This window comes from Apodemus sylvaticus, chromosome 9 (genome assembly GCF_947179515.1).
Source record: "Apodemus sylvaticus chromosome 9, mApoSyl1.1, whole genome shotgun sequence".
Taxonomy (NCBI): Eukaryota; Metazoa; Chordata; class Mammalia; order Rodentia; family Muridae; genus Apodemus; species Apodemus sylvaticus.
Window position 1 is genome coordinate 22718081 of NC_067480.1, and position 14397 is coordinate 22732477.

At 46.8% G+C, this 14397-nt stretch overlaps 1 protein-coding gene across 6 annotated transcripts in view; it reads right to left on the reverse strand.

Moving 5' to 3' along the window:
* Positions 1-9364, reverse strand: part of Ube2f (ubiquitin conjugating enzyme E2 F (putative)) — a 36195-nt gene extending 26831 nt beyond the window's left edge. For 3 of the 6 annotated variants that reach the window (XR_007979416.1, XM_052192239.1, XM_052192235.1), the window contains exons 1-2: positions 9267-9355; positions 5354-5532 (exon numbers count right to left, since the gene is read on the reverse strand). Coding sequence is in view for 5 of the 6 variants with exons in the window: in XM_052192239.1 (XP_052048199.1) it covers positions 5354-5471 (118 nt within the window). In the remaining variant the exon portion in view is untranslated. Of the gene's footprint in view, positions 1-5353; positions 5533-8857; positions 8979-9266 lie in introns of those variants that run through there. The other 3 variants (XM_052192236.1, XM_052192237.1, XM_052192238.1) reach the window with 3 other exon arrangements.
* Positions 9365-14397: the final 5033 nt, after the last annotated feature.

Consider the following 14397-nt stretch of genomic DNA (forward strand, 5'->3'; position numbering starts at 1 on the left):
TTAGTATTGTTTTACTGTGTACATACCATATGGGTGTGTAAAATCATAATAACAAGTAAAATGTTGTGTGTAGGAGGCAAAACAGGATATGACACAATAAATAGGCCAGCAGAGCAGTCTTTACCTTGGACAGAGAGTAGCACACTACCTGGCTCCACCCAAAGGCTCTGTCATTTCATACGCAATGCTAATTCCTGAACTCCAAGGGTCTCCAAACCCTGAACCCCAGCTCCCCACTCCTACTCATGCCTTCAGTATTCAGCAAGCCTTCCACACTTCTTTTAGTGATTCTTTTAGTAATCTGGTTCTGCATCTAATCCTTGAAGTCCAGTAGCTACAGGGATTCTAAAACCCTGAATGCCCTAGTCCACACTCACTCACTCACTCCAGTATCATTAAAAACCTAAATTAGTGTTAGTCTCTAACTCTTGGTCTGTGTGGCCTGCTACAATAAAAATATTTTATACGCATGGATGGTGTATACACAGACACTAGTTTTTTTTTTTTTTTTTTTTTTTTATAATTCTGAAGGCTGCCTGCCCAAGACCAAGGCACCAGCAGATTTTGAACCTGGTAAGGCCTTATAGATAACAAATTCCTGCTGTGTGTTCAAACCATAGGAGAGACAAGGAAGCTATCTGTGATCTCGTTAGTGCACTAACCCCATTAACAGGAACTCTACCATCATGATTACCTCCCAAAGGAAATTACCTCCTAATACCACCCAGGTGTTTAGATTTGAGCACACACATTTGGAGGACATCTTTCAGACCATTTTAGACCAATGCCTGTGAAAACATCATCTAATAGCATTATATACATTCACAAATGTAACAAGAAGTTCTTATTTTACATGACAGTCAATAATTTAATTTGAAGGTTTGCTTGTATTCATCATGTTCAGTGTAACTCGACCAAGAAACGAAGACAAGGGCTGAGGAAAGCCCCAAACAGCCTGCTGACTACACCAGGAGTCCTACGGAGACTTCTTGTTTCCATCTGTCAGAGCAGGCAAGGAACCGAATCCTTGGGACATGGGATTCAATAAAGATGATTGACACTTTGTCTAGCCCAGTGCAGAATATAAAACACCAGGTCAAATCTGCACAGTGCTCATGTAGGACAGTTGTCCAGCATGGCAAGTGGTTTCTCTGGCCTTTGAATGATGGCATACTAACCTTAACATCAGTAATGACAATCTTAGTATCAACACAAATGAAACTAAAGCAAAAGTAGCCAGTCAGCACTTGGCAAGCCTGAGGGCTTCTGACAAAGCAACACGACTCAAGCCTGAAGAACACTGACTTCCCCACAAAAATAACAAAAACTGACGTGTATTTTTAAGCTGCTAAAGGCCTGCTTTCACAAGACAACAATGCCTCTTTTGCTAGGTGGCCTAGCAATTCTGGGAGGCTCTGGGCACCTTGCATATCAGTGGCTACATAACTTCCTTCTGAGAAATTAAATTCATTTCCTTTCTAAATAAGGATCAAACCAGAGTCCACTGGAAGCCTGACCACAACCAGATTACAAAATCTACCCAGTTACCACAATGACCCCCACACCTCATAAATTCACCTCTTCTTGCTTTGGGAAGCTCACAGCATCTAGCGGCCCCTCTAGAAAGCACTGGCCCAGCTAACTAGCTCAAAGGTGCTCCTAGTACCACTCTAAAATGCAAACCACAATCCGGAAAAAGCAGTTTCCTCTAACAAGAGCCAAGGACCACTGAGTGCAGCCCAGGACTTCATGCCACCTACTTTTGACATGAGCATATCAAGGTGGGTGCTTATCTATGGCTTCTAGAGGCCATCTTGCCCATTAGGCTGTTTGGTGTACTTATGGTTACTGTCCAAGTGCCCCAAACAGCCTCACTGGTGTTTAGTTTCAACAGAACACATAAGGCTGTTTTTGCTCAGATGTTTGACCTCCTACTTGACTTAGCAGGGCTTGCTAGACTACCCCTCAGACTCATGTGCTGTCAAATGCTGTGAGAGCTTTGGTAGTGTGGCAAGCTGGACTGTGACCCACCAGATTAGTGTGGCAGCTCTAGTAGAGACTAAGGACCCAAGCACACATCCACACATAATCCCTCACAATCTTACGGTGCTTGGCCCGGGCTCAAGGAAGACAGGAGTGGGCACCCACACTTTCTTGTTCTGCCTCCACTCTCCTAGAATCTGTAAGTTATCACCATTAAGTGGCAAGACTCCATGAGCCCCTCCCCCATCCACAAAAGCACTTATCTTTTGGCCTGTTAGTATCTGTAATCTTTCCTTTAGTTCTCTGGGATGCCAGTGTAGATGAGACTTCTGTCCTAGATGCCATCACTGGGGATCTGGACACATGGCCTTTGTTCTACAGTTTTATGACTGCACAGACAAGCTATATACCTTCCACACAGCCCCCACCTGACCCCAAGCAGACCAGAAAGGCCTGAGCCTTTTGCCAGCCTGACGACAGCTCTAAGAACTGAGCAAAGGCTATACTAGGGCATTGTCCTTAAGCTGTGACCATTCCTCAGCTTCCTGCTTCCCTCACCCGCTCTACTGTGTTGTCTCAAGATACTTTTTAATTGCCCTGCATGACAAACTCTCTGCCTCTCCCTTTTGGAATGCAGCTTGCAGTATTAAGTCCTAGACATAGTCACACAATTTCCTATAATGTGTCCATACCCATGAAAGACACCTTCACACGAGCCTACTTTACTGCCCAGGATGATAATCCCAATTATAGCCATCTTGTTAAACTCAGACTCTTTCAAAGTCCCTAAAGGAATTTTTGTTGGAAGGTTTTTCACCCTGACCACCCTGCAGCTATTTGAAAGCTCTCAGGCGAGTCTCCAGGCACAGGTTTGGTGGAGACTATCTGCCAAAACCTTTTCTATCAACTTGCACTTCTGCTCTTTAAATTACACGTTGAATCTGTTCTCCTAGCGTCTGCCTCACCCCTAAGACATGGGTCCGGCCATCATGCTGCAACTACTTAGCTTAAGTCTCTCAGCTCTTCAGGTGGAAAATGAAGTCCTGCATGGCAAGATTTTAAACATAAATCAAGAATTACCCCGAAGTGCTTGCTGCTATGGTCTGAAGACACCCCAACTTCGTGTTAAAACCCAATGCCCAGCTGGGCGGTGGTGGCACACGCCTTTAATCCCAGCACTTGGGAGGCAGAGGCAGGTGGATTTCTGAGTTCAAGGCCAGCCTGGTCTACAGAGTGAGTTCCAGGACAGCCAGGGCTACACAGAGAAACCCTGTCTCGAAAATACAAAAAACAAAACAAACAAACAAACAAACAAAACAAAACAAAAAAACAAAACAAAACAAAAAAAAACCCAATGCCCAATGTAGTACAGTATTAAGAGGTGGAGTCTCTGGGATGATTAAGTCATGAGGGCTCTGTTCACATTCAACTTTTGTCTCTTCCTTCCAAAAGGACCAGTGACTCTTTCCTCCTAGGAGGCCTCCACTTGGAAGCAGATTACAGTTCCCCCAAGAGACCAATATTTATCTTTTTCTCTGATGGTGGGGATGGAACCCAGGGCCTGGCACATGTGAGGAAAGTGGCCTTATCACTGAGACCAATCCTGCTTGCTTGCTTTTTTTTTTCTTTTTTCTTTTTTTTGGGGGAGGGGGGGGGAGACAGAGTTTCTCTGTGTAACCCTGACAATCCTGGAACTCACTCTGTAGACCAGAGCAGGCCTCGAATTCAGAGATTAGCCTGCCCCTGCCTCATGAATGTCGGGGAATCCCCCTTCTTTCCTTCCTTCCTTTCTTTTTCCTTTCTTTTAAAAAGATTTGTTGTGTTTGTTTAATGTTCATTGGTGCTTTGCCTTTATGTGTGTACATCTTCATGAGGCTGTTGGATCCCCTGGAACTGGAGTTACAGACAATTGTGAATTCTTATGTGGTTACCCTTAACCACTGAGCCATCTCTCCAGCCCCCCCAATTCTGCATTCTTAACCTTAATCTTCTACATTGCAGATCCTGAGAAAGATATACCTGATTGTTTACAAGGTTTACAATTGTTTAGTCATAGCAGATATTGTCTAACTTGGGACCTGGCCCTAAGAGCTTGGTCTACCAAAGCTGTTATTAAACATGAGGGCAGCAATATGAAAGGACAGTTTATTCTCAGCCAATACCCCAAGACTGCTCTAAGCACTGCAACTATACCCCAAAACTCCTCAGTCTGGCTCTCCTGACTCTGGGCTGCCTCTACAGATGGAACCTCAAGGATTCTAAAAAATCATATGCCATTAGGTTCACCCAAACGAGGTGTTCCAGGGCTACCCTCTGAGGTTTATGATCTGGGTTGTTCTGAACTTATAGACAAGAACAAGATGTGAACAATAATTTTACTTTCAACCAATCATTCATAAGTTTGTCAAGATTTAAGCTAATTCAAAATTTAAGTACAGAAAGTATACAAAAGGCCCTATTAAATCTGCACAGTCCCACTGCCTTTAACCTCTAATGTACATGCTTCCACACGTGTACACCCATGCCTCTACCCATGCACACAAGAACATGCATCCACATATATACACCTATGCTGTCAAACATAATTTTCCTTTACAAATATAGTTACTATGACCTTAGGAGAATTATAATCATAATTCTATGAATTCTAATAACAAAATTATAATATGTATCATTAACAGTTCATATATTAGTGTGTGTGTGTGTGTATGTGTGTGCGTGCGCGCGCCTTGCAATATGTGACATAATTCTTTGAAGACACCAGGTTTTCACAGGACTCCTTAGGCTATGTCCCACATGAAACAAAAGGATCCTAAGAGTACCTGTTCCAGGCTAGAAACTACTGCTGTACATCCTGCAGGAAAGGGGAGAGCAGAGAAAAATAACAGCAGTACCCACGTGCTTCAGCCCTGCCAATTCCAACTGTCTTACCCTTTCCACAACACAGTATAGCAGAGCAGAGCCAAAAACAAATACTCCCGGTGTGTCAAACACCACAGTTCTAACACCATATCCTTGCTATTACAAATCCCATTCTCTGCCTAGTATAAATCCTTCCACCATAAGTGACAAACAATCACACACTTTTTTTTTCTTTTTAGACAGGTTTTCTTCACTCTACACTCTGGCTGTCCTAGAACTCACTGTGTAGACCAGGCTGGCCTTGAACTCACAGAATCAGCCTGCCTCTACCCCAGAGTGGGGAGCTTAAAGGTGTGCATCACAAAGCCTAGCCGATAATTATACTTATCATTTCAAAGACATATTCCCATTCAACAGACTCCTGTACACCATATCCCAAGGAGCCTGCAGACAAGCTTCCTTTTGTTACAGGGTATAACTAAAAACAGCTTGCGTGGAAGATGGTTACCTTTAACAAGCAACTTGTCTCTCACAGAAACCCTTCGAGTAGAGTCAGATGTGGAGGCTGATGTCCGGGATCCTTTGAGACCATCATCCCGCTTCAACTTGCTGGCCAGCGTTAGCATTACTGCCACCTTTCTTCTGGAAGACAGGCAAGAGTAGGGTTAAGGGCCATGTCTTCAGACACTAGACAAGAAAAATATACAGGGGTTTTTACTTTAGATTCTCTAAAATCTGTTAAAAAAATTCTACATATATTAATCAAACTAGATTCCTTCACAAGGAATCTGAATAAGTGATGTGATTCTTCTTAAGTTTAGGGGAGCCATAAGTTTCATATCCACTAGGTACAAAGTGTGTGCTAGTTCAATCACAATCATCCCCACCCATTCCCACATTTCCCAACTAGCACCCACTCACTAAGCCCACTGGTTTCAATGAAGTGTCGCCACAGCAACAGGATCCAGGTGTGGCCTGGGCGCAGAGGCCTCTAGAGCAGAAGGGATGTCTGATGCTTTGCTTTCCTTCTCCCTCATAGGAAAGGTACTCAGACTTCAAAGGACTGTTGCATTTACTGATTTGCAATGTCAACATCAAGAGCAAATTAGAATACCCCAAACTGGACTCTTCTTCCCTGGCTGCTTCCAGACCTTGTGAGTTTCAGGTTCTCAGGCTGTAACCTCCTTGGGAAGGACAGCAAAATCCAAAAGCGGGTGAGGTAATGCTCCCGACTGCCTGCAAAAAGGACTGCCACTCACCCCATGAGCTGTCAACTGTTTATTCTAACAGCAGCATTAGAGCAACAGAACTGTTGGGCAGAAGGTACAGGCACTTCCCGTGCACTGCTCTCTCCACTCTCATTATCAGCATTCCCTACAAGGTTTTGTTTGTTCTAACGGATGGACCTGAGTGAAGGCATTATCACTCAGAGTACAGTTTACATTAGGGGCTCAGCAATCCCTACCTCCACAAAATGCCTTCTGTGTTTATTACATACTTCCACCAGTCAGGCACTCCTCATACCGACACTCCAGCACGAGTAAGTAGTTCAATATTTACAATATTTCCTTTCTTGTTTTAAAAGCATTTCCTTTCAATACAGGTTTGATAATTTCTTGGTCAAACAAAATCTAAAACTTACAGATGAAAAGTTTTACATGAAAGGTCAAACTTGAGGCTAATACCATGAACATAAGAATATTCCTCTCTTCAGATTAAAAAAAAAAACAAACCCTCAAATGCAACTCTTTTGCCTAGTTTCTTATGTCGTCTTCTGTGTATCCCTAGTGAAGGGCAGATTTCACTTTGTACCACATATCACAAAAACAAGACACACTCTGATCTTCCAAACTATATATGACCCTGCCACACTAAGGACTGGTTACACTAGGCACAGTGGCACACATCTATAACATCAGTATTTCAGGGGCTGAGGGAGGAGGACTGTCAGTCAGAGTCTAGCCTGGCTATAAAGGAAGATCACATATCAAAAAACAGTATAAAAATATCAAAACAAAGCAAAACAGAGCACTTGTCTAAATGCACCAAACAATTCTTGTACTGCATGCTAATATGCATAAGCTCATAGCACTGAAATCTGGGAAAGATTCCTAACATTAATAAACGCAGGCAGGCAGGCAGGCAGGCAGGCCGGCAGGCCGGCAGGCACTCACATACTCACACCCTGGAACAGGCCTGGAGGGTGAATGTCCAAGACACTAAGCTACAAGAAGCACTCACCACAAAAAACTAGTTTTCCTTTAGCTGTGTTGTGTGGTCATGGCATAGTTTATACAAACACTGAGATCAGTCATGAAGTAATGGGGCAGTTCAGTCCTACTCTACTATGGCTTCTCCTCAGGGCATGTATGTGAGATGAGCCTAGTTGGAACTCATGCATCCTCAAGTCACTTCCCCCAGTGGGACTCCAGCACACGCTACCAAAACTGCAGAACATACCTAACAATACTTTCCTGCCTTGGCCAAATCTAAGTCCACCGCTATATGCTCAGACCTTGGGACATCAGCGGTGTCTGACGATGGTCCAAGATAACAACCCCATGTGCTGCTGGGGACAGTATAGAGTATGTTCCACATGAGGACCATCAGGTTTTCACCTTTGACATCAGTAAGGTAAATGGTGGAAAGGGAAAGGCACTGGTTAAGAGTTCAGCAGGCAGTCCCCTAGTGGCCAACAGAGCTTCGTGGAAAATGAGCACAAGCTGCTCCACCCTGTGGCCCTGCACTGTGCTGCTCAGAAGGCGACTGTCCAAGGGCTCTGCTTAAAGCTCTCACAGCCCTCCCTACATGGGCTTTATAGGAGGCAGAGGCCAGACATACCACACTCTAACGTCTAATCTTCAGTAAGCTGCAAGCTTTCCCAATAGATCATGTAGTGCAAATACTGTGCACGGTAGAAAACAACACTAGTGCTGTCTCCACAGAAAACCCAACACGCATATTCTATGGCAGGTAAGACTAGAGTATCCACCTATTTTTCTATCATCTGTATCACCTTCACTAGCATGGGAGGGAATACACCGAAGTCTCAATTTGGAAATATCCCCACAATCAAAAATTAAATCTACACAAAGGGATCAAACAAAAATAGTTAAACTATCGAAAGGGTAGCAGTTGCCTCAGAATTCTCTTTCCTTCCTCAACATGTCTCACCTCTGGAAAACCCCACTTTAACCAAAACTTCCCTTTTCTCGAGAAATCACATTGTGACTAAGGCCGTATTTTGGGAACAGATCGGCTGTTCTGAACGGCAAGCTCAGTTTCAAATTCCACAAGTTGTAATTGGCCCAGTTAGTTCCTCCTCTGGGTGGGACCAGCTTTTAAGCCATCCAAAGAGGGCTACAGATGTTATTTACCAGTCTTGTCATATTTATTCAGCATTCTTATGTGCAGTGCTGAAGTCAGGCCGGTGTCACCTGTGCTGGGCCAGTCAGCTCAAAGTGAGGCTAACTCCTCACTGACAGTTCCAATCTAAGCCATTTAAGAGAGAACTACGGGCCACTAGGGACGCTTAACCTCCGGAGCCTAAAGAAACAGATCGGGACTTTAAAACGTCCGCACCCCAGTACCGTACTGCATGAGTGCCCAAGGGGCTCTAACCCGCCAGGCTGCTTGACTGACCACCTCCGGAACTCATCTCTGATTTCGGGTACTGAATGCCAAGTTAATTCTGCCCAGATGCTCCTGTTCCAGAGGCTCCCCGCAGCACTATCCCTCTTAATTTCCACCTATGAATCTCTCTCGTACTGCCGAGCTCCCCACATTCGGTCCAAACAGCTAGGAAGCCTCGGCACCAGGCCCACCGGCCACCTCACTGTTTTTCAACACCACCCTGCTCATTTCTGGAACTTTCTGTTCAATCTGATAACCAAGTCTTGGGATGTCCTCTTTCCCTTCACCGCCAAGCCCTACCAGGTTCTTAAGGAGAGCAGATTTCTACCCACAGGCCAAGATCCCCTCCGGGAAGCCTTCTCCAGCTACTCCAACCCACCGGCAGCGCCGAGGAGTGGGTCCAATGCCCACCGGAGACGGAGGAAACTGAGCCCGCCGAGGAGAAGGCCACACCCCAGGTGACACGCCGCGGAACCGGGTCAGGGACCGAACCGGGCCAGGCGGGCCGGCCGCCCCTCCTCCCCGCCGTCGCCGTGGCGGGCCGCGTCCACCTCCCGCCTCCCTTCAGGGGCAGCGGCCTCCCCGCCGCGGCCTCGGCCTCCCGGACGGCCCGAGCTCCGCACCGTGACCTTGCGTGCGGCTGCACGGGGTCCGCCTCGGCCCGGCCCTCAGAGCCGCGGGGGCTCGCTGCCCGCCCAGCGCTTCCCGTCAGCCGCCGACCTCGCGGTCCCGCCTGGCGCCCGGCGAGAGGAGCCTCGGCCTCAGCCCAGCTCTCGCGACCAGCTCACCTGAGCACCGCGAGTCAGGCAAGGCGAGCCGGCATCCAAAACCATGCCCGGCCAGCAGCGGCTCCGAGTCGCGCTGGCCTTCACAGCCGCACCGGCTCCCGGCGGCGGGACCGGAAGTAGCGGGGCGGGGACTACTCCGTGACCGCAGCGGGCACTTTAAAAAAAAAAATTCAAAGCTATAAAGAACTTTATTAGCAGCTCCTCGCGCGGACAGTCGCGTTCACGGTCCAACTAGGCGGACCTCGCTCATTGGTGAAGAGCACGACCTGAGGGCGGGCCACGTGGAAAGACCTTTGCTGATTGGTCACGGAGGCACCTCGATCCTAGACGCGAGTCCGCGGCCTTCCGGCTTGTTTCCATTCATTTAGCCGCTGGATTCCTTCAGAGTACCCTGTTAGTGCAGTGCCTGCTGGTGGAGCTATGTCCCTGTGCCCGGAACCATTCCCGAATGCACTGGATCCGACCTGTTTGCAGCTGCATTAGGGTCATACGATACTTAGAGGTGCAGATTTCGCCAGGTGGCTGCTCCTTATTTTTTAATTTCTTGTATTCTTATGTATAAGTATTCTCGTATGTTTTAAAAATCGGCTTCAGGCCGGAAATTCCGGCGCATACCTTCGATCATAGCGCTAAGAGACAAAGGAAGGCCTGATCTACATAGTGAATTCCCGGACAGCCAGAGATGTATAGCAGTGGTGGGGACCTTGCTTAGCATATGTGAGGCCCTGGCGCTCCATGTGCAGTGTCCTATTTGCAGCTCATGGGGTATGAATTCTCTGTCCCCGTGGGACTGAAGAGAGTTTGGCAAGACTCCTAGAGAGGCAGGGCCTTGGAAAGAGGATATTTGCTGTGGAAAAGACCAAGGAGTGTCAAGTTTTCCATTTATTTTCTTTGCAGTTCTGGGGAATGAACCTCAGGAAGTCGCACATGCAAAACAGTACCTTTGAGCTACATCCCCCTAGAGCCTAGACTTTCTTTTGAAATGAGGCCCATTTGTCAGCATGAGGACCTGTTTCCAAACTCAGGTGGGAAAATGTGATGCCTAGGCAGAGGAATCCTCAGAAGACTGGGACCAGAGTTCCAAACCAGAATGATAATCCTCCATCTTAATAAACACAAACAAGGTGAAAGTTATCCTTAGATCACCCCATGACTAGACACATTCCCTGAAGCTTAGATGTGCATATATCAGATATATGCTCAGGCACAGATATTGAGTAAAAGGTGGATGGGCAGAGTGGCACACGGCTTTAATCCCAGCACATGGGGAGGCAGAGGCAGATCTACTAGCCTGGTCTACATAGTGAATTCCAGGACAATCAGCTACATAGTGAGACCCTGTCTCAATAAACAGGCAAACAAATAAGGCTTTTGATCTAGGGAGGTTGTGAACAAAGAAGAAATGGTACTTGTATTAATCAGGGTTCTCCAGAGTCACAGAACTTATGGAATCTCTCTCTCTCTCTCTGTTTTTCGAGACAGGGTTTCTCTGTGTAGCTCCGGCTGTCCTGGAACTGTCTTGGAACTCACTCTGTAGGCCAGGCTGGCCTTGAACTCAGAAATCTGTCTGCCTCTACCTCCCAAGTGCTGGGATCAATGGCGTGCGCCACCACTGCCTGGCTGGAATGTCTCTCTATATTAAGGGAATTTACACGTCTTCCAGCCTCAAGATCTGGATCACAGGTGTGCCCTCCAATTCTGGACTGTAGTTCATTCCAGATATAGTCAAGTTGACAACCAGGAATAGCCATCACAGTACTCAAGTGAACTCTTTATGACAAGCCGCCTCATTCTCTCAGGAAAATGCCTGTTCTTCGCTCAGCTAACTCTTGTCTTGTTTTCCTAAGCTTAAACAGCACTTTCTTACAGCTCCCCCACCCCCACCCCCTACTCTTCCTGCTCTTCTTTGGACCCGTGGCAGGTGTTCAGAGCCCGTTTTATTGGGCAAGTACTGCATGAGTTTGTACAAAGTCCTGATGAGAAAAGATAAGGACTTGAAGCCAGGCTACAGAGGCAGATATAGCTAGAACAGCTGGAACTAGTGTCTCACCAATATGCCTGAACTTCAACATCACAAAGAGGTGAGTCACTTCTAGGTCCATTTCGTAAGGGAGCCTCAAGTGCTCACCTAAGACTTACCAAGAGCCTACTGCATTGTTAGCTTATATAGTCCTCACAACAACCCAAGTTAACAGCTTTCTGTTAGCTCCAGCTTTCAGGTAAGGGACCCAAAGCACAGAAGTTAAGTATCCAGCCCATCTGTCTCTGGAATTTAGTCCCAGTGACAGACTGCTAACACCAACAGCAAGGAGAGAGACAAGACTCTTTGAGACAGACTGAATGGATCTCCGTGAGTTCGAGGGCAATCTGGTTTACAGAGTGGTCTCCAGGACATGAAGGTGGGTACATAAACCCTGTCTCAAAACAAAACAAACAAACAAAACCCAAAACAACATCAACAAATCTAGCAGCATCATTACAATAACAACAACTGTGCCACAAGACTGCCTGCTGAGCTTGTTTTGAAACAAGAACTCAGCTGAAACTAAGGATGGGTCTTTACCTATATAAACGCAGAACTGAAAATTAAACCTTGAGCCTTGATTGGAACGTTTGTCTTGGCTTCATTCATCTCTTGCCCCCCTACCTTAATTCCAGCCTCCCTTTCAGGTAAACCCAGTTCGTCCGTGACTCCTGCACGGCTACAATGCCGATTTACTCAAGAAGTGGGTTTTGCAATTTTGAATAAATTGAGGCCCCTGAGTTGGGTTTGTCTTGAATTTTTCAAGTGAGTCTGGCAGAACCTCAAGGGTCCTCGTGTGAGAGAGGCAGGCTGTTAGTCAGGGCAGCAGGGGGAGATGTGAAGATATACGCGTAGTTGAGCAGTGTAAGGGAAGTGGAGTTCAGGAAACTTCTAGAAGCTAAATCAGAATTTCTTGAGCTTCAGAAGGAACTTGGCTCTCAGATGCTGTGTCCTGAACTGTGTGTTCTCCAAACACGTTGACGTTCTAACTCCATGGCCTCAGAATGGAACTTTGCATGGGATTTCCTTTGGAGACAGGGTCTTTGGGGTTGGGATGGAAGGTAAATACTTCCATGAACAAAATAGGAATATGAATGCTCATCTCTGGTCCTGAGTATCTGAAACTCTTTTGGATGTGTCTCCACAGTCTACACCTCTATGTAACCTCCAGGGGTCTTCCACTGTCACTGGAGATGGAGGGATTGGGGAGAAGGGACAACTCAGGTGCAGCAATCCCTCCCTAACCAAAGCCACAGGAGCAGGATTGACATTAGGGCGCAGCCCAGGTGTCATCCAGAAGGAGGAGGAGCCCCCACTTAGACTGATGTGTTGACATCTGGAGACTCAGCACAATCTCTTAGGAATTGCTATTCAGCTTCCTGATGCTGTGACAAAATCCTGAGACAAAGAGAGGGAGGAGCTGCTGAGGTGGCTCAGCAGGAGTGAGCGCTTGCCACCAAACCCAGTGACCCAGGTCAGTACCCGGAGCCCAAATGGTAGAAGGAGAGAACTGACCACCGCAGCTGTCTTTTCACCTCTCCGCTCAAGCCGTGGCATGTACATGTACCATCCGTGTACACATGAAAATAAATAAATAGCTAGGTTGTGGTGGCGCACGCTTTTAGTCCCGGCACTTGGGAAGGAGAGGCAGGTGGATCTCTCTGAGTTCTGAAGCCAGCATGGTTTACAGAGCAAGTTCCAGGACAGCCAGGACTACACAGTGAAACCCTGTCTTGAAAAACCCTAGTCAACTAACTAACTAAATTAATAATTAATTATTTAAAAGGAGAGGGTGAGATGGTTTTAGAGCTTAAGGCACTTGCCACCAAGCATGGTGACCTGAGTTTGATCCCCAGGTCCCACATGGTGGGAGGAGAGAACTGATTCCCACAAGTTATCCGCTGAACTCCACACCATGGACATGCCTGGGACAGGAGGTCAGTCAGACAGACAGACAGACCTCCTTTGAAACTTTGGCCCAGGCAGGGAAACCACAGCAGGAAGGTATGAATTGTGTAACATGGAGACTTGGAAGCCCCTGGGGAGCACTGTGTGGTTCACTAAGCTACGGTGAGTTCGCCTGTGGGAACGCTCGCTCGCTGCTGAGCCGTGTGCCTCGATCATTATGCAGACTGTGTGGAGCCGCAAGATTGCTTATTAAAGTAAAGAGCTCCATCCAAATTGCATACAGTCAATGACTACAACCTAAAAAAAGACAAATACCAAATCAGAGACTAGAAAAAAAAAATGAGCAAGAAGGAATGTAGTTTTTGTGTAGAGCAGGAACATTTTTTTATTTTGTTTTGGTTTGGTTTGGTTTTTTGGATTTTTTTTTTTTTTTAAGACAGGATTTCTCTGTATAGCCCTGGCTGTCCTGGAACTCACTCTGTAGACCAGGCTGGCTCAAACTTAGAAATCCACCTGCCTCTGCCTCCCAGAGTGCTGGGATTAAAGGTGTGCACCACCACTGGGATGAGGTAGGTGGCCAATGGACTCTGGGCCTTTTCTAGCCGCAGGGACCTCCCCTCGGTCTGAGGAGTGTTATTTAGCCTCTCTCTTGTGGGAAGGGGAACACTTCCCCTTCTGGGAGGGGCAAGTATTCCATGACCTTTCCAAAGTTCCTGAGTTAACCCTTTCAACCAAAGGTCCTAGAGTAGGCATCCCTTAGCCCTCTCTTGCGAACGTTGGTATCTGTTCATTGTCTGAGGCCTTAGTAGGGATCACCAGGATGGAGCATGCCAGATTAGCCCTTCCAGGTGGGTTCACTGCAGGGCGTGCTCCTTGCTGCCCCTGTGTAGACACAAAATAATTTTATACCTGTCTCCTCCACTCCTCTCCACCTATGGCAGGTGAGGAAGCAGATGCCCCCCAGGGTATGAGTTCAGAAAAGCTGGCCCTGCTCCTTGCTGACTGGATCATTAGTTGAGCTAGCCCAGGCAGCGCTGGAGATCTACTCTAAAATCACAGGATCTCCGTGACACAGGACAACAAGATGTCTGAGAGGAGTCCCAGTGAGAATCCAGTATTGATAGTGTAGCAGAAGCCAGAGGCATCGAACCAGACCAGTGACTCATTGTAATAAACATTTGCAAGATGTGTAGGCAAAGG